The sequence below is a fragment of the Tetrahymena thermophila genome, assembly GCF_000189635.1.
Source record: "Tetrahymena thermophila SB210 genomic scaffold scf_8254803, whole genome shotgun sequence".
In the NCBI taxonomy this organism is placed as follows: Eukaryota; Ciliophora; class Oligohymenophorea; order Hymenostomatida; family Tetrahymenidae; genus Tetrahymena; species Tetrahymena thermophila.
This window is the reverse complement of record NW_002476559.1, coordinates 861,934-880,682: the sequence shown is the minus strand read 5'-3', so window position 1 is coordinate 880,682 and position 18,749 is coordinate 861,934. Positions and strand designations below refer to the sequence as shown.

The following is an 18,749-nucleotide window of genomic DNA, read 5'->3' as shown; positions in this document are numbered from 1 at the left end:
TGAATTTTTTTTTGCTTTTCTCTTAATTACCTTAAAACTTTATTAAGGTTTTATTTTGTAAATTTAAAATACCATTTTTTAAAAATATATAAAATAATATTTTGTTCAAATTATTAGAAAATAATAAAATGAAGATTTATGATATTTATTTGTTTTTAATTATGAAAAAATACTAAAATTTAAGTATAATAAATATGATAATATCCTATAAAACCTATTTCAGGTAAACAAGACAATAGTTAAAATATATTTAAAAATATAATAATAAAAAAGTTTATTATCTAGTGTTATATATTCATTTTAATAAAATTACTAAATATATCTAAAAAAAATTAGTAATCAATTCATTCTATAATTTCATCCATTTAATTTTCAAATTTTTATTATAAATTAGCCACGTTTAAGCTATAATCTTGAAAATTTTTTTCATTTTTATTTGATAAATCTATGTTGTTTTCAATAGCGGTTGTAAAATTTACAAAAATTGAATTTTCTTCTGAAGTATTGATATTGTTTACTAATGTATTATTAGTATTGGTTTGTTCAAGCAAAAATGAATTTTTACTATTTGAATGGATTCTAAAATTGTATTTATTTTTAGCTATTGGTGAACTAATTTATTTGCTTTTTATTGATAAACTACCTAACTTACTTAATTATGGGGTTTAATTTGTTAACATTAATTCTCTTTCTTATAATAAACTAGACATATTTAATGGTGAATTTGAAGAAAATTTAAATAAATTTATATTAGTTTAACTCATGATTTCATTTTAAACAATACTTTTATATTCTTCTTATTCATCAGCTACTGAGTAAATATCATCTTTATTTTGTTTCCTATTATCTTCATCATTTTTTAAATTGTATTTAATTTTAAGCAAAAATTGCTGAACCACATAATTATTTCTATCATATATTCTAATTAATATATCTTCAATATCATAATCTTAAGGTATTCCGTGTAAAAATATTTTGCCGTGCTTTTAATCTAAGTAAATCCACTAAGGTAATTTAATATTCTTAGAAATTCCATACCTAGTATATTCCATATTTAGTATTTTATATAATGGTTTAATCCATTTATTGATATGTCTTTTTTTAAAGGCTACTACTTAACTTATTTCATAAGCATTTAAGTGAATTGATAAGCCTGTAGATGGATAAAATTTTGAGACTAACATATTTGAAAAACCTAAAGTTTATGCAAATATCACTTCTCTTAATATAAATGGATTAATATTAACTTAATGAGTTTGAATAAGATTTACAAAATCTTTGAATTTACTTATATTTTCTTTCAATTAGAATGGTAGAAGTTTAATATCTTATAGTATTTTAATTAATTGACTGTATGCTAATTAAAGCTATGGGAAATTCATTATGCTTTGTAAATAATCTTCTTAATTATTAACATAATTAATCTAAACTATTGCTTTCGACCAGTCATATTGTGTTTTGTTATAATTTTCTATACAGTAATTTTTTATATAATCATAAACTTATAATGTTCTTTTATCTAGATTCAAGAAATGTCTAGATATTAAAGCTCTAATACACCTATGGATTCTTGAATTCATATTTGTTATTTCTCTTTAGTAAATCTCTTCTGATTCGAACATATGTTTATTTGGGTGTATTTTAAATTTAATTATATCATCTATTACTCTAGAAAATACTAAATTTCCAGTTTTATGTAAGTATTTTTTTTCAAAGATTGTTTTTTGTGAATGAGTATTAATTTTACTTAAAATTGAAATAGCTCTTAATCTTCTTACTTCATTTTTTCCTTACAAGAGTTTATTTTCATTTTCAAAATTACTCATTTATTCTTTTTCAGAAAACTAAGATTCTGTGAGATTTTTATCACCTGATTTCACATATTTATCTTAACTTTAAACTTAGTCAATAACTTAGTCGATTGATTGCCTATTGATAATCGTTTTAAACAAACAATTAACTATTTCTTAAGCTATTTATTGAGTTTATCCTAGAGCTATAATTTCTTTATGATAAACTTGACCACAAAAAATTTCTTCCTCAGAAAATGTAACATAATCTTTAAAAATTATATTATATAAGCTAAACCTTTTCTTGTAAATTCCAAAAGCAGCTGCTGCAGGCCCTAGGATTGTTAACATTAAATTAAAAATATATAGGAAGGGAATACCTTAAACGGCAATATAAAAATAATCTTCTGCTGTAGTGTAACCATCAGATGCCTATATTTTAAATCTATATATATTGCCATACAATTTTGAAGTTGTCTATCCCTTGAAATTGAGTTTATTGTTCTATTATTATAGCCAAAAACCGCTTGAAATATGTTCATATTAGCCATTTTAATTGAATAAAAACACTTCGTAGTTCAAACTTTGACTATCTTCTACAAAAAATGTATTAGAGGAAAAAGATATATCAACATTTGAATTAATATCTACAATTGCTCCTTAATATTATTACTCTATCTAATATTAGAGTTTGTTTTGTTCATTAACTTTCAATTATTTCTTAAGTACTATAAAATTGCTTTAATAAATTGAATATGTTTTAATTAAAGGATAGTTGATATTGTCAACAATAGTTATTGTTATATTTGGAGAGTTCTTTTATGTAATCTCAGTGTTATTTGCAAATATTATTTTATTGCTTAATACTGAATTTACATCTTCCAATGCTCCTTAAATTTTCAATTAATCTTGGTTAGTTTGCATGTAAGTGATTACATTATTTTGATTTATGGGCACTAGCTTTCCATCTTGGCTACTTATTTACAGAGTTACTGAAATATTTTATTCTTCAATAGAACTAATAAATTTGGTTGTATTATTGTTGTCAAATTATAAAGAAGACTTCACATAGTATTTTATCGGATTCACATAGCATGATTTTTTAAGAGATAGATTTATCTTCAAAGCTAAAGCATCCATTAAGATTTAATATAAGGCTATAGTCATACTAGATGGATCTAAAATTTAGGATTATAATTGGCTATCTAATTTAACATTTTTTGTAAAATCATATTAAGAATTAATTATTCCAGCTGAATCTAATATATTTTAATCAATTAAATATTGAAATATAATTGCTGATTAATTTGAGTTAGTCACTGCAATATCAAGAGAATCTTCAGCAGAATATATAAAAGAATTTTAGTCTAGAGGGATTACTGTCCATAGTAAAATAATATTTAGATTGAATTCATTTTAGTTATTTCCTCCCAACTCCTAATTCACTGTTACTTGAAGAGACTATGAAGGTAAGTCAAAAATAAAATATGAAGGTAAATTTACCATCTATCCTTCTTGATATATAAGCACGTTTTTAATATGAGTATTTTATGCTGTCAAGTATAAAATAGTAAAATCAAATTTTACAATTTGACCTATGTAAAATATATATTCATTTTATATAGATGGGCTATTCGTACCATTAGCAGATTACTTTTTAATCAATTATTTTATTTGATTTTCTCTATTACCATAACCCTAGGCAATTAAGTATGCATCAGTATGAATTAGAACATCACTTTACAAAGGCATAGTTATTATTCCAGTAGTTGCACCCAGGAAGATATAACTATTATTCTTATTTGAACATATTGCCTGAGCAGTCTGAGACTCATAGGTTATAGATGCAATAATTTAAGGAAATAATTTATCGCTGATATCTATCAAAGAAATTAAACCCTTTTCAACTTAAGTTAGTAACACATAATTTTCTTATTCAAGAAGTAAAAGCATTACAGTATAGCCCTGTAAATTGACTCTAGATATGATATTTATATTAGGAAAAGAAGTGGTATCTATAATGGCAAATCCTTTAATTCCATCTACTAAATATGCATAATCATAGAATTAAGATATAAATATAGCTTCGCCACCTAAATTTATTTGATAATTTGCAAGAATGGGATTTGTTTTATTTTATACATTTAACAAATATATAGCAACAAATCTAATTGTACTTATAACCCATTTATTATCTTTTGTTATGCATGCTCCTTGATTTTCTCCTGACAAAAAATCTGGGTATTACCAAAAGGTATAAACATACATGTTTAAAATATCTGTTGAATTATAAAGTATTAATCCTACTGCATAGGTTTGAACTGCAAACGTTTTATCATAGCTAAAGGTCATCATTTCACTCACATAAGTAAAGTTAGCATAATATTTTTTTACCTCTTTCATATTCATAGGAGAGATAATTTACTGCTCAGGACTATTGTCTAGAGGCTTATATTAATATACTCCAATTAATGTTGTGTCGCCATATTAAGGAATTATAAGATATTTATCTGAACTATCTATTTCTAAAGAATCCTAACTGAATATATAATTTTAAAAATTAGAGATATTTAATCTGTAAGGATTTTAATAGTATGGAAAAACAAATATTCCTTTTGAATCAAAGTTCCCAATTAAATACGTATCGGATGGGTCAGTATAGCATCTCCATTTGTATTTTCCTTAAAATTGATCAAATTTAATTTAATGATAGTTATAAATATTTGGAAAATCATTATTTAAATTAACTTCAATTGAGTTAAGAGTGATTAAACTTTAACCATTTGATAAATATAGATAATTCTCACTATTTGAAAATTGCATAGAATAGATAGGGAAATCAAAGTCTATTATCTATAAAAGCTTGATTGTATTTTTTTAACTTATGTCAAAAATATATAAGCCTTATGATCTCACTCCTAATAGTAAAATAGTTTCTTCTTTATTAATAAGCATAGATTAAATAACTGGTTAGATTGATTAATAAGGCCAATAATTATTAAAGTTGATTAAAACAGGAAATTAATTTTGGTTTGCTTATATTATTAATTAAGAAGTAGAAAAAAAGAAACCTTCATACTTCCCAAATCCATAGATATAATTAGTAGAAGTTGCTTAAATTTGCATTAATTCACTATCAAATTTAGCATATGCGGCTAAAGTGAAATTTATCTCACGCCCATTTTGGCTGCTATTTAACTAGCTTGTATTATTATTCCAAGTATCTTTTAATTAATATACTTACATTCCAATGCTATCTGCAGCAACATAGAGCCATAAACCATCTTGGCTTATAAAAAGACTATTAATTATTTCAGAATTTAAACTGATGAAACCTATTTATTTACAATTAGACTTATTTGAGGTATCATAAGCAACAATTAATCCTTATTTTGCTGCAGTTATTAATATTTCGCTTGATTCTCTATAAATTAAGCTTAAAATTGGTGTTTGTTGTGATATTTATTATAATAGTTGACAGCTTTAAATATTAGATTGATTATAAAAATTTACTTTATAAATCACTAAATACTCCTGAAATCCTATGAAAATATATTCACCATTTTTAGTTATTTAAAATAGCTAAATGTAATCATTACCTATATTTTGATTAAAAAGAGTTTAACTGCCTAGCTAATCTATTATTGAAATTCCCCTATAACCAGTAGAAACATATACTAAGCTATTCTAAGTTGCAACATTAATCATCAAAGGACTCCAGTTAGAAATGTTTTAATGCAACTAATTTAAGTATTACTGTGCATAAATGTAATGAAGGCCTTAATTACCAGCGATCTAAGAAACAATTAAATGAATTTTAAAACACAATACTAAAATTAGTTTAAAATTTATTTTCTAAGTAAGACACATATGAGCTTTTATCCTTTTAACTATTCTTATTTTTTTATTTTTTGTGAAATTAACTTGTCATTTAAAAAATTGATTGTGAATCTGATAGCAATATTTTATTACTATTTATATCAATTCGCATGATAAAATTAGTATGATTTCAAACCTATTTATTTAGACGTAATAGTAATACTTAGTTTATAAAAGTCGATGAAATAAATTTTCAAAAAATTAACTGATATAATTTATATAAGATTCAAGAGAAAACTCATTTAAACAATAAATAAATTTAATAATGACCTTTTTTAATCCTTGAATTATTAATATGATAAAAAATATAATGATAAAAAGCATATATTATATTATTTAGCAATAATTTTGTTAATTAGGTTTATTTCGCAATCTTAATACACTCAAATTATTATAATTAAGAATTTTTTTGATTGTAAAAGCCCTATTTATTAATTTAAAAGTATGAAAAGAGAAAGATTTTATATTTTGTTTTAAAACTAAATATCATTTTATTTATTACGATAAAGATTTAAAATCTATTATGAACGATAAATAATTATTCCTCTTATAATATTAAATATTTTTATAATTAAAGAAATTTAATTTTTTTATTGTAAATCAGGTTACTTTTTTAAATATAATTTTTTTAGCAGACAAGTAATCCATATATTTAATAAAGTGTAATTTTGTTTTATTTCTATTATTAATTAATATAATAAGCATATATTTTAAATTTTTATAATATAATCGAAAGAGGTAAATTTATTTTATATTAGATATACTATAATTTAAATTGTTTGAGACACCTTCGCATAATAAAAACTGATTTTTAGAAAATAAAATATTTTTCAGAGTTTCCCCCTCAGACCTTAAAATACATAGATTTGATGAGTGATATGCTTTTTTGTAATAAAAAAATATTTATGATTCAAAGTTCAATATTTCAAATAAGACATTAGATGAAGTTTCTAAATGGGGATAAAATTTCTAAAGAGTTTATCTGCAAAATCAATAAACATCTGCCCTATAAAAAATGAGTTAAATTACTAGAATAGAGTGTGAAAGGAAAATCAAAAAAGGAAATTTGATAATCGTTATTATTTCTCTACAAAATTACATCAGATATAAATTAGAAATTTATTATGTTTAATTGATTACTTTTTTAAAGAGAAGTATAGACCAAAACTCATTAAGTCAGGGTAAAATATATTTAAGGATACAATTTTTTTCATTTAAAAATAGGCATTTATTAAAAAAATATGGGATTGATACATTATTTTAATGAGGATTGATCCTGCACTAAATGTAAATAAAGGTATTATAATGAAAAATAAATTTCTGAAAATTTAAATTTACAATCAAATTAAAAAATTGTATTATCTTCATTAATTTTAAATAAGAAATTAGTATTAATAATTATCAAAAATAAACTCTTAGGTTCTATGAATTATTCACTTATTATAAGCTTTTTACTAAGTATAATTTTATCAGCTTATACTTTAGATACCAACTCTAATTCAGAAAATTATGTTTACTCTCCACTACATCTTAACTTGCTTACCTCGTCTGATGAAAAATGGACTCCTTTTCAGGTAAATATTGCTTATTAGAGCGGTTTGTTATTTGTGGCTTCAGGTTTTAATGGAATTACTATTTCAGATTAGATTGGAAGCAAAATTCTACATACATAAAATTTAGGATCTAAGTTTGTAAAACAAATTTAGATCACTTTAGATGGGTAGTTCATCTTTCTATGTTTTGAAAATTCTTTGATGGTAGTTTAGATGATCTACAACTATGAATAGACCAATTTTAGTGTTTCCAATTTTACTCAATTACAGATAGTAGAATATAAAACTTCAGTATCAAGTCTTCTTTATACAGAAGATGAAGAGTTTTTGATTGTTGCATGCTTCGGTGGACTGATAGCAGCGTACGATACTACAAACAAATCAAATTTATATTTAATAGGGTCTATTAATCTTTAGGTTTAACAATTTGATGGGCTTTTTCTTTCTAAAAATAAAAAATGGCTATACTCTGCTGCAAATACAAAAGGAGTGGTAATTATAAACCTTTAAGACTCCTCATCTAACTAACAAAACAATAATTTAAGAACCATGAATCTTATTTTTGCAGGATATGGATCTTACGGATATATTGATAATTTTTGCGTAGCAACATCAGATGGATATATTTATGGGATTGATGGTTGGTAGGGATTCTTTTTATCAAATGCTTCAATTATTGCTTAAAGCAAATAGTCAGATTATCCAATAAAAATTTAATTTTAATAATACTGGCCTTTTTAAATTATTCCTACTATCTAATCTATTACAATTAATAAAGATGAAACGTATATATTTTTAGGAGTAAGATCATAAGGAATTTACATATTTGATATTAGGGACAGAGAAAATCTAAAAATATTTTAACAAATCAAAGCAGACTCATTAGCTTATTCAATAGCTTTCTCAAAAAATGAAGAGTACTTATATTTATCAAATGCATCTAGTTTACTTACTTTTTAGAGGACAGAAATTAATTTAAATGACGATTTCCCAAATTTATTTAACACTCACCAAATCAAATTCAATCAATTATCAAACTTACCATTTAAATAGAAATGTTACACAGATTAATCAGACTCATACTTAATTGGCGCATTTTAAAAAAGTATATTTGTATTCCCAATTCATCAAAATCCATACAGATTAAATGTTTCTGATTACCAAAAATATGATATTTAAGCTAATTCCATTTATCTTGAAGATAGTGGATAATATTTAATTGTTCCTTCTTATTTTTCTACTTAATTATTAAGTGTTTATTAATACAATACTTTAAATTACTCAAATTAATAAAGCATGTCATTAATGAATATGAATTTGATTAAGTAATATTAAAATAGCATAGCTAAAGTAAGTGAAATGATAACTTTTAGCCAAGATAGAACTTTTGCTGTTCAAACATACTAAACAGGGCTTATATTATATAATTCTACTGATATTTTTAATATGCAAATCTATTGTTACTATCAGTACCTAGATAGTATACATGGTCAAAACTAAGGCGCATGCATTACAAGAGATAACTAATGGGTTTTAAGCACTGTCAGAAATTTTGGTGTTTATTTGCTAAATGTAGAAAACAAAACGAATCCTATACTTACTGATCACTTAGTTACCTTAGGAGGTGAAAACATAATAATCTCAGAATCATAGAATTACGCCTATTTGATAGATGGATTTTAGGGTTTTGCAATAATTGATATCAATGATTTCCCAAAGATAAGTATTATATCTAGAATTGATTTAAAGGCATATCTTGTTATGGGATTACCCATATTGAAAGAGTAATATATCTTAATAACATAAGAAAATAATGTTTTGATAACTCTTATTGATATAAGGAATAAGAAATTTCCTTATGTAGTTAACACTATCAACTATTAATCACAAAGTGGAGAAGCAGTTTGCATACCATAAACATAAGATCATCTTTTCATAACAACATAGAATGGCATAATTACAATTCCTATTTTTAGCGATGTTAAAATTCATACTGATGTTAATCTAATTATAAATAGTTTTAATACAGGTCTTACATAAGCATAGAAAGTGCAAAAGACAAACTATATTAACAATCAAAGCATTATATAGGTGAATAATGAGTTTTTATTCTAGGTAGGTGAAGTAATTCAGCTAAATTTTAATATAATTTATCCAACAGCTGAAACTATGTAAATAAGTAAAATATTTTTCTACTAAGACGGATTGATGGCAGATTTACCTTCATTTTTCTTGTTTAGCTTATTTGGATAATTTATTTAAATGAACATTGATAAATCTTTACTTGGAGGTAGTTAATCTCAAATATAAATGAATTTCATATTACTTTGGACAGTAATTCCAGTGGACCAAACTTCATTTATATTTATTTCTTAAGATTCTGATGATTAAGCAGTAACTAACTCAAGCTAATCAGCACTCATTTATGAATATCTTTAAGAAATTGATATACTAGACTCAAATAATTTTTTAACTCCAAAATATGATTTCTAATAAGGAGTAATTTTAAATGAAATATTTTAAAAATAACTGATTGATCCTTCTCTTTATAATCAATAAATTTATAATAGAATAATGTAACAAATAGTTAAAAAAATAAACTTTGTTCTTTCAAGAACGTGCTACATAAATCCTTTTAAATTTTATGTGAAATCTTCTCTTTCTTTTGACAACGAAAATGTATAATAATTCATTTCCACAATTGAAACTGAAGATATAACTGTAATACTACAAGTGAATTCTGATGATGGTAAAATAGTATCAGTTAACCCATCTAGTGTTACAGCTTATATGTCAGTTAACCAAGATGAGTTGAAAATAGAGGGTAGCCTTGAAAATGTAAATGCTTTCTTACAATCAAAGGTAATATTTTCAAATAACACTCAAATAAATAGTTAAAATTCTCCATAAATTACAATAACTATTTAAGATAACGTAAATTATCCTTTGATTCTGAGATATAATATCAGTGTAAGTAATTTTATAGCCATCAAAAAATAACTAAAACTAAATCCAGAGAGTAGTTTACAGTAGTAAGTAGAAAATCAGTTTAAAGATAGTGTGGTGGATATCGAATCTAGCATTTAAATTTCCTTTTCTTAAAAATCATTTGAAGTAGAAGACGTTTAAGTATTAAATTATTAATATTATTGCTAGGATTAAAATGGTGATTATATTTTATTTCCAACATATTTATGGTTATAATAACAAAGTGAATAATTAAGCTTTAAAGGATAAACTACTCGAAGCATGTTTGGAATGACATATAGGTTTAAGATTGTTGCATCAGATGGCTACACAAGTGCAGAAGATTATTTTTATCTTCACGTTAATGGTATTCCATATTAATATATTATTAATTTGCTATTGAAAATTTTAGGACCAATTTTTGCTTTACTTGGGCTCTACGAGTATAGATCTAAGTTTTTAAACATTTTAATATCTCAATAAGTTACATTTTCTGATGAAATAATTGAAGTTGGTTAGATTTATCACAAAGAAATTATTCTTCTTGATAATATTTAATAAATTTCAAAAGATATAATTGATTAGCTCTTTCGAAAAATTTAAAACTAGGAAGGTGTTTAATTATTTGAATAAGGTAAACAAAGTGAAAATAATTTAAATAAATAAAATGTAAATTACTAATAAAAAAACATATTAGAAAATAAGAACCATAATTTTAATTTAAATATGTTAAAACAATAAAAGTAATAAGACCTTTTAAAAATAGCAATAAAACTTGGAAAATTAAATGGTAATTATCAGTAATCTAAAGTAGAAAAGAGATATTTAGATAATTAGGGAAAACTTCTTTTTTAAGTAGTTTTAGAAGATATAAAAAACTTGAAGATATAACCTAATAAGAATTATTAATAATCATATGAGCATTTTATGTAAGATATAATGGACACTGATAAGAGAATGTATAGAGCTCTTAGAGCACATGTTTCCTGGTAGCTTTTAAAATATGATAAGAGAACAAAATAAATGTATAATTATGTGAAAACATATTGTTTGAAAAACTCTTAATTTAATAAAAATGACTGGTTTAAAATGTTAGTTTAAATTAAATATTAAAAATACCAAAAAAACTAATAAAATCTATCCAAGGATTTCCCAATATTAGAATTAAAATTTTGTGTTTTATTCAAAATATTTGAATCAATTGGACTTTTTTCTAATTAAATGCAACTCTAGGAATGCCCAAATACATTCTGCTAATTCATTAAATTAGTTTTAGATTATTAGGCAAAAATTAACTTATACTTACTCAGAGAAGTTATTTTTGCAGAAACGCTTGGATTTACTGAAAAAAATTCTAATAGTCTAATACCTTCTTCAGGATTGTCAATCCACATTAATTCCAATAAGATAAATTAAATAAGCGCATTTAAAAGAAAAAAAACAAATGTATGGCAAAAATATATTTTTACATTATTAAATATTGAATTTACAAAATACCCTATGTCAAAAAATAGAAGATTACCCTCATGGATATCAGTTGATTTAAAGTATGGTAAAATCATATTAACTGGAGAACCTTAGTATTTTGACTCAGAAAGTATAATGATTAAAATTCTTGATTTAGATGGATATTGTATTTATCAATATTAACTAACTGTTAAGTTGAATTAAGTAAAATCAAATAAAAAAATTATAAATAAATATATTGATTAAATTTATTCTCAAATTGAATATCAAGATTAGAAAGAGGAAAGCCATTTACTTAAACACCAATCTAATAACTCATCTTAAAAGAAAGTTATTTTAAGTGATTAATATATTAGCTAAGAAGATATTGTCTTAAAAAAAAATAATTCAGAAAATAAGTTTTAAATATTGAACATAAACAATTAATTATCATGTTTCTCAAAAATTAATTCAGATAGCAAATGTATTTCAATTAAATGAGCAAATAAAAATGATTTAATTTTAATGCATGGTAGAATACCCAATAAGAAGTAAATTTTACTACATGACAATTTATCTTTTTTTATACTATAAATTATAAACTTGCGAAATTTAGATAAAAATTATATGTTTTAAATATTTATGGTAATATTTAAATATATTATGGATTTTTAATAGAAATGGTATTTTAGAGTAATCTTTTATAAAGATTTATATTAGTTTATTTATTTAAATTCAATTAAGCTTTTAATTATGTTAGACTAATTATTAATTAATTTTTATAGTTGTATTTAAATCAGCTATTTTCAAAAATATTGATAAATCTTATTGAGCACGTATTAATTTCTAAAAATTAGTTGTAAAACCAGATATTTTTGATGATTTTATTTATAAAGATTATAACTTTTATAATTATATATTTTATCTTTATTGTATGTTATCATACGTTATAAAATATTATGGATTTATTGTATAAAAAGTATTATCAGAGTAGTCTTTTGTTTAATTTTATAATAACTTATCTAAATTATTAAAGATGGATGAAGAGAAATACATTAAAAATTAACAAATTTATAGAATTAATTAGGTATAGCCAAAATTCATTCAAAAATTTAGTGAATTGAGATCACTATTATTTTGAATGTTAAATAGTCTTATAATAGAATTTAATTAATAATATTTATAATTAATTTTAATTTATATCATTCAATCTTTATGATTTTTCTATTTTTTAATTTTAGCCTTTTTTAAAAATTTTTCTTCGATGAAGCAAAATTTTATTATTCAAAAATAATATATAATTTCAACAATAATTAAGTATTATATAAAAATAAAAATTTAAAATTAAACTAACTTTGTCTAAGAATTAAAATAATATTATTTTATATTATAACTAGTTGTTAGAATAAGCTCTAAATTTTAATTAATAAAAAATATTTTAAAATTAATTTAAAAACTGATCTAATATTCAACTTAATTTATTAAATTTAGTATTTATTATTAATTATTATTGGATAATATTTATGTAATTATCACTATTTAATCTTATAAATTTTAGTTAGATTTAAAGTAATAAAATATTTAATTATATAAATCAATACTTAAATTAATTATTTTATATTTTACTTATTTTAAAATTGTAATGATATAATGAACATTTTAATATACTTGATTTTATGCACAGAATTCAGAAGATGATTTATTCTTTTATTATATTTTATTAGGTTATCAACAATTTTTGTATTTATAAACAAAATATTTAGATAAAACTTTATTATCATTTATCTATTATTTTAGTTAACTATTTTATTCGATCTAAATATCTGACTAAAATATTTTAATTAGTTATATTTATATGTTTATATTTTAATTGTTATTATTTTAAGCATTTTATAACTAATTTTGGTTTTATTAATAAATATGTCTTTGTTTTAGATTATTTGTTCTACATTTGAATACTCATTTGTAATATTAATTGATTGGCTTAAAAACTAATTAAAGCAAATCATATTTTAATAAAATAAATATATAAATAATACATACCTTAATTTATTAATAAAATATTAATAAAAAATTCTTACAATTAAATAAATTCTTTTAAAAAATCAATAAAAAACATGAAAGGTATTTTTAATTAGGAGATCATTTAAGATTTTATCTATTTCGTATAATTTATCAAAAAATTAAAATTTGTCTATTTCTTAATTTTTAGTTGTTTAATTAGACTCCTTTTTTTATACTTTTGATAATTATTTAAATAACAATTAAATATATATCAGATAATAAAATCTCAATTTTTAGAAAAACCTAACAATTATGAAGGCTTTAATCACTTAACCTAGGAACAAATTCGAAGAATAGCTAAAGTAAATAGAATTTGAGTAGATAAAAAGACCTTTTCTGTATTAAAAATAAGATGCTAAACCTGAAACACTATCAATTTAAAGTTTCAAATTATTTGACTAATTAAAATATCCTAAATAATTTGGATGCTTTTTTATGCCAACTCATCTGTATGAATAAGAATCATTTGATATTACAATTAATGAATCAAAGGTAAATTTACTTAATTGCATGTATGCATACTCTCTTTAAGACAAGAAAAATGTAGTGATTACACTTTAAGATTTCAACAATAACTTTTTGATTTTAGGATCTTACTAAGCAAGCATTTAATTAAAAGAAGATGACTATATTTATGATGTAAGTGTCAATGCTGCAATTTTAGGATCTAAATTTATTTTATTGGTTGTCAAATCAAGATTCTAAATTTAAATTTTTATACTTACTCTAGATTTAGTTTTAGTAATGTAATACTAAAAAAATGATGTATTTTTTATCAAAAAAGAATGCTATATTGATTATGACTTTAATAAAAAATCAATTCATATTTTTGAAAATGAAATAGATTATTCAGAAGATGGAATAATTTATTATTAGCATTAGTAAATTCTATTAAGAATAGATACAAATAGCAAGCAAGTCATATCAAGGATTTTTAAAGAAAATTTTAACATTCTATTAAGACTACTTCCAGTCACATAAAGTGAATTTAACTATTACTTTAAAAGCTGCTAAAAAGAGACACTATCTGGCTATGATAATTCGAAGAAAGAGAACTTTGTTTTATTTACAATTATTAATGATAAAATTTATTAAATAAATTAATTTAATCTAATGATAATCAGAATTACAAAATGTGATAGCTTGAAATATATTAAAGATCTTGATTATGATAATTATCATGAATAAATTTAAGCTTTTGTTATACCTATTTAAATTTAGAATAGATAAAAGAAAGAATTTTCAAATTGGACCTTTTTAATAAAGAACCAAAACTAACCTATTAATTTAATAGATTGGAAAGAAAAAAACTTGTTTCAAAAATAGAAAATAAAATAAGGCGATTAATTTAATGAATTCAAATAGTTAAACTAAGATTATTTCATCAGCAATTTATGTTTTTTGAAAGGAAATACCTTAGTTGAATTTAAGAATGCAAATAGATATTTTTCAAATACTTTTACTTACTAATTAAATATTTTGAAGAAAAAAGGCAATAAAAACTATGAATATAATTTCAAAGCAATATATAAAATCTAGAATGAGATAACTAAGTTATTAAAAATTTTAAAATATTATTCACCAATACTTAAAAATAACCTTATTACATTTCCTTGTTTAATTATAGATGGTAATTACGAACAACTGAAAAGCCTTCACTTGGGATTAATTACATCTAATGAATAAAAATCTTTTTATCTTAAAAAATTAGAGATATCATAAGAAGAAATGAGTTAACAATAAAACTCATAATTTATCGTTTATGAGTGGGCTACTCATTTTGCTGTTTATAAACTTGCAAAGAATTAAACAATAAATAAAATTTAAAACTTTAGTTTTGAAGTTAAATACAATAATAGATGGGAAATATATCCAAACAATATTGAATAATTTCATTTTAATAATAGTAAATCTGAGCTTATATTTATTCGCCGTTTAAATTATTGCTATAGTATAAACATAATTTTACCTGTAAAGCAATAAAATTCAGACATAAATGATATTTAACAACTTTAAATACAATTTTAAGCGTTTTCTAAATTTGAAACAGACTCTCATGGTAATATATATACTTGCCAATTATTTATTTAGAAAATGAAAAAAAATATTTTGGGATTTTTGATATTAACAAAAATTAAATAATAAAGGAGTCAGTTCGCTTTTCAAAGTATACCGTTGGTTTATACTCTAATTATAATAGTGAAACCAAAGAATTTATTCTGCTATTTAAAAATATAGTTTAAGATACATTTTTAGCCTTTTATTCATTTGATTTGATCAAATTCAAATTCAAATTCATAAATATGCACAAAAGTTATTTTTATTTGTATAATACTTCATCTTTCAATAAAGGAGATATCTTTACTGTTAGAGGCGAAAGTCAGATCATATAATTTGATAGAAAAAAAAAGTTCGAAATAAAAAAAATTATCGAAATAAAAGATGAATTATTAAAATTCAATAGTGTTTTATAAAATGATATTTATCGTTATAAAATATTTATCATAAACAACTAGAATAAAATATCAAAAAATATTTTATTTGATGGTACTATCATAGAAAGTAATTACTATAATATTGAACATAGAGTTTTTTACAATTTAAATAAAAAACTCAATTCTTTAGAGTTATTCAATATTCAAGAATATATAGAATAAGATGAAGAAATATGTTTAAATTAGAATTTAAAAAATATTTGCCAGCTAAATACAGGAGAACTTATGATTTACATTTTTGGTAAAATTTACATTTTAAAAAAATAAGATTGAAATATAGTAAAAAATATATATTTGCAGTATCGAATAAAATTATCAACCACTAAAATACCATGGTATCATAAAAAGTTGGCAATATTAAAATTGCATGAGCGTATATACAATATATTCAAAATCAATCTATTAGTACTGTATACAGCAAAAAATATAGAAAATAAAGCAAGTGTTTATTGATAACTTGGTGGATCATATTCAATAAAATATGAGAAAAATAAGGAAATTTTAAATAGTTTTAAATCAAGTAAGCCTAATATTTTAAATTCATCTTTTTTTAAGAATTAAATCCATTAAATAAAAAATTTATATAAGCTAATAATAGAAATAAATTACTCAATTCTTTTCATTTAATAATTATAATAAATTTATTTAAAACTTTAATTAGGGTATAATTAGAATTAAAAGATTTATTATACTATAAATAAGCTGTTAATTAATTACCATTAGCAAACATTTGGATTGTTTTCTCCTTTAATCAACAATATAAATAATTTACAAAATGAGTTATTTGATTTTAGTAAATATAATAATTAATTGATTACAACAATCTTTATAATTATAATAAAACCTTGATAAAAAAAGTTAACAAAATCATATGATTCCAAAAAATTAGTTTTTTGAAAAGATTCGTTTACTAATTCTCTGGGCTCATTTTAAATTATTTGTAGAATTTTATGTAACTCAAAAAACTCAAAAATCTCAATTTTATCAAAAACCCAACTTTTCTACTCAGCAATATTATTAAAAATTTATACTTTGACATAATTCGCAAATAAATTGACTCATTTAGAAAAAAAAATCACTTAAAAAAATTTTTTTTGAAATAACTATATATAAATATAGAAATTTAAAATTAAACTAACTTTATCTAAGAATTTATATAACAATATATAATAGTATAACTAGTTATAAGGATAAGAAAAATATATTAATTTATAAAATATTTTAAAATTAATTTAAAAACTGATCTATTATTCATCTTAGTTTATTAAATTTAGTATTTATTATTAATTATTATTGATTAATATTTATATAATTATCATTATTTAATCTTGTAAATTTTAGCTAGCTAGATTTAAAGTAATCAAATATTTTATTCTATAAATTAATACTTAAATTAATTTATTATTATTTTATATTTTACTTATTTTAAAAATGTAATGATATATTGAAAATTCTTAATAAACTAGATTTTATGCATAGAATTGTCAAAGATGATGTATGCTCTCTTATTATATTTTATTAGGTTATCAACAATTTTTATATTTATAAATAAAATATTTAGACAATGCTTTACTATCATTTATCTATTATTTTAATTAATTAATTATTTTATTGGATCGAACTATCTTACTATAAATAATTTTTTTTAGTTATATTTATATGTTAATGTTTGATTGTTATTATTTTAAGAATTTTATAACTAATTTAGATTTTATTAAAAATATGTTTTTGGTTTTAGATTATTTGTTCTACATTTTAATACTCATTTGTAATATTAATTGATTGGCTTAAAAATTAATTAAAACAAAAGATATTTTTTATAAAATATAAATATAAATAATATGTACCTTTGTTTTTTAATAAAATACTAATAAAAAATTCTTACAATTAAATAAATTCTTTTAAAAAACTTGAGAAAAAGAAAAAAAGAAAAATAACTTTTGTATTAAATTCTTTTAAGGTAATTTTTTATTTTGATGGTTAGATTAAAATAATTATTTTTTATAAAATATCATATATGGTTTAACTCTTTAACAAGGTCAGGTGGTGATAATAATCAGGATATAAATTTAAATTTTTAAAAAATCAATAAGAAACATTAAAGGTATTTTTAATTAGGAGATCTTTTAAGATTCTACCAATTTCTTATAATTAATCAAAAAATAAAAATTTGTCTATTTCTTAATTTTTTGATTAAAAACAATTAAATATAGATCAGATAATAAAATCTCAATTTTTAGGAAAACCTAGCAATTATGAAGACATTAATCACTTAACCTAGGAACAAATTTGAAGAATAGCTAAAGTAAATAGAATTTGAGTAGATAAAAAGACCTTTTCTGTATTAAAAATATAACGCTAAACATGAAACACTATCAATTTAAAGTTTCAAATTATTTGAATAATTAGAGTATCCTAAATAATTTGGATGCTTTTTTATGCCAACTCATCTGTATGAAAAAGAATCATTTGATATTACAATTAATGAATTAAAGATAAATTTACTTAATTGCATGTATGCATACTCTCTTTAAGACAAGAAAAATGTAGTGATT

The 18,749-nt window shown here is 21.5% G+C and overlaps 4 protein-coding genes across 4 annotated transcripts in view; 3 read left to right on the top strand and 1 right to left on the bottom strand. All coding sequences in view use genetic code 6, as the record gives it.

The window, feature by feature from the left end:
- Positions 1-344: 344 nt before the first annotated feature.
- TTHERM_00010940 (hypothetical protein) lies at positions 345-5,660 on the bottom strand (the record flags this gene model as incomplete). Its single annotated transcript, XM_001008179.2, has 1 exon — positions 345-5,660. The coding sequence occupies one exon, from the start codon at positions 5,658-5,660 to the stop codon at positions 345-347; it is 5,316 nt and encodes a 1,771-aa protein (XP_001008179.2).
- Positions 5,661-7,093: 1,433 nt separating this feature from the next.
- TTHERM_00010930 (kinase domain protein) lies at positions 7,094-12,136 on the top strand (the record flags this gene model as incomplete). Its single annotated transcript, XM_001008178.2, has 1 exon — positions 7,094-12,136. The coding sequence occupies one exon, from the start codon at positions 7,094-7,096 to the stop codon at positions 12,134-12,136; it is 5,043 nt and encodes a 1,680-aa protein (XP_001008178.2).
- Positions 12,137-13,752: 1,616 nt separating this feature from the next.
- Positions 13,753-16,244, top strand: TTHERM_00010920 (hypothetical protein; the record flags this gene model as incomplete). Its single annotated transcript, XM_001008177.2, has 4 exons — positions 13,753-13,759; positions 13,848-15,650; positions 15,791-16,162; positions 16,216-16,244. The coding sequence occupies 4 exons, from the start codon at positions 13,753-13,755 to the stop codon at positions 16,242-16,244; spliced, it is 2,211 nt and encodes a 736-aa protein (XP_001008177.2).
- Positions 16,245-18,449: 2,205 nt separating this feature from the next.
- The window catches only part of TTHERM_00009920 (hypothetical protein), a gene marked incomplete at both ends in the record, with an annotated part of 444 nt that continues 144 nt past the window's right edge, over positions 18,450-18,749 (top strand). The window contains one exon of the mRNA XM_001008176.3: positions 18,450-18,749. This exon is cut by the window's right edge and continues 144 nt beyond it. Coding sequence (XP_001008176.3) covers positions 18,450-18,749 — 300 coding nt within the window.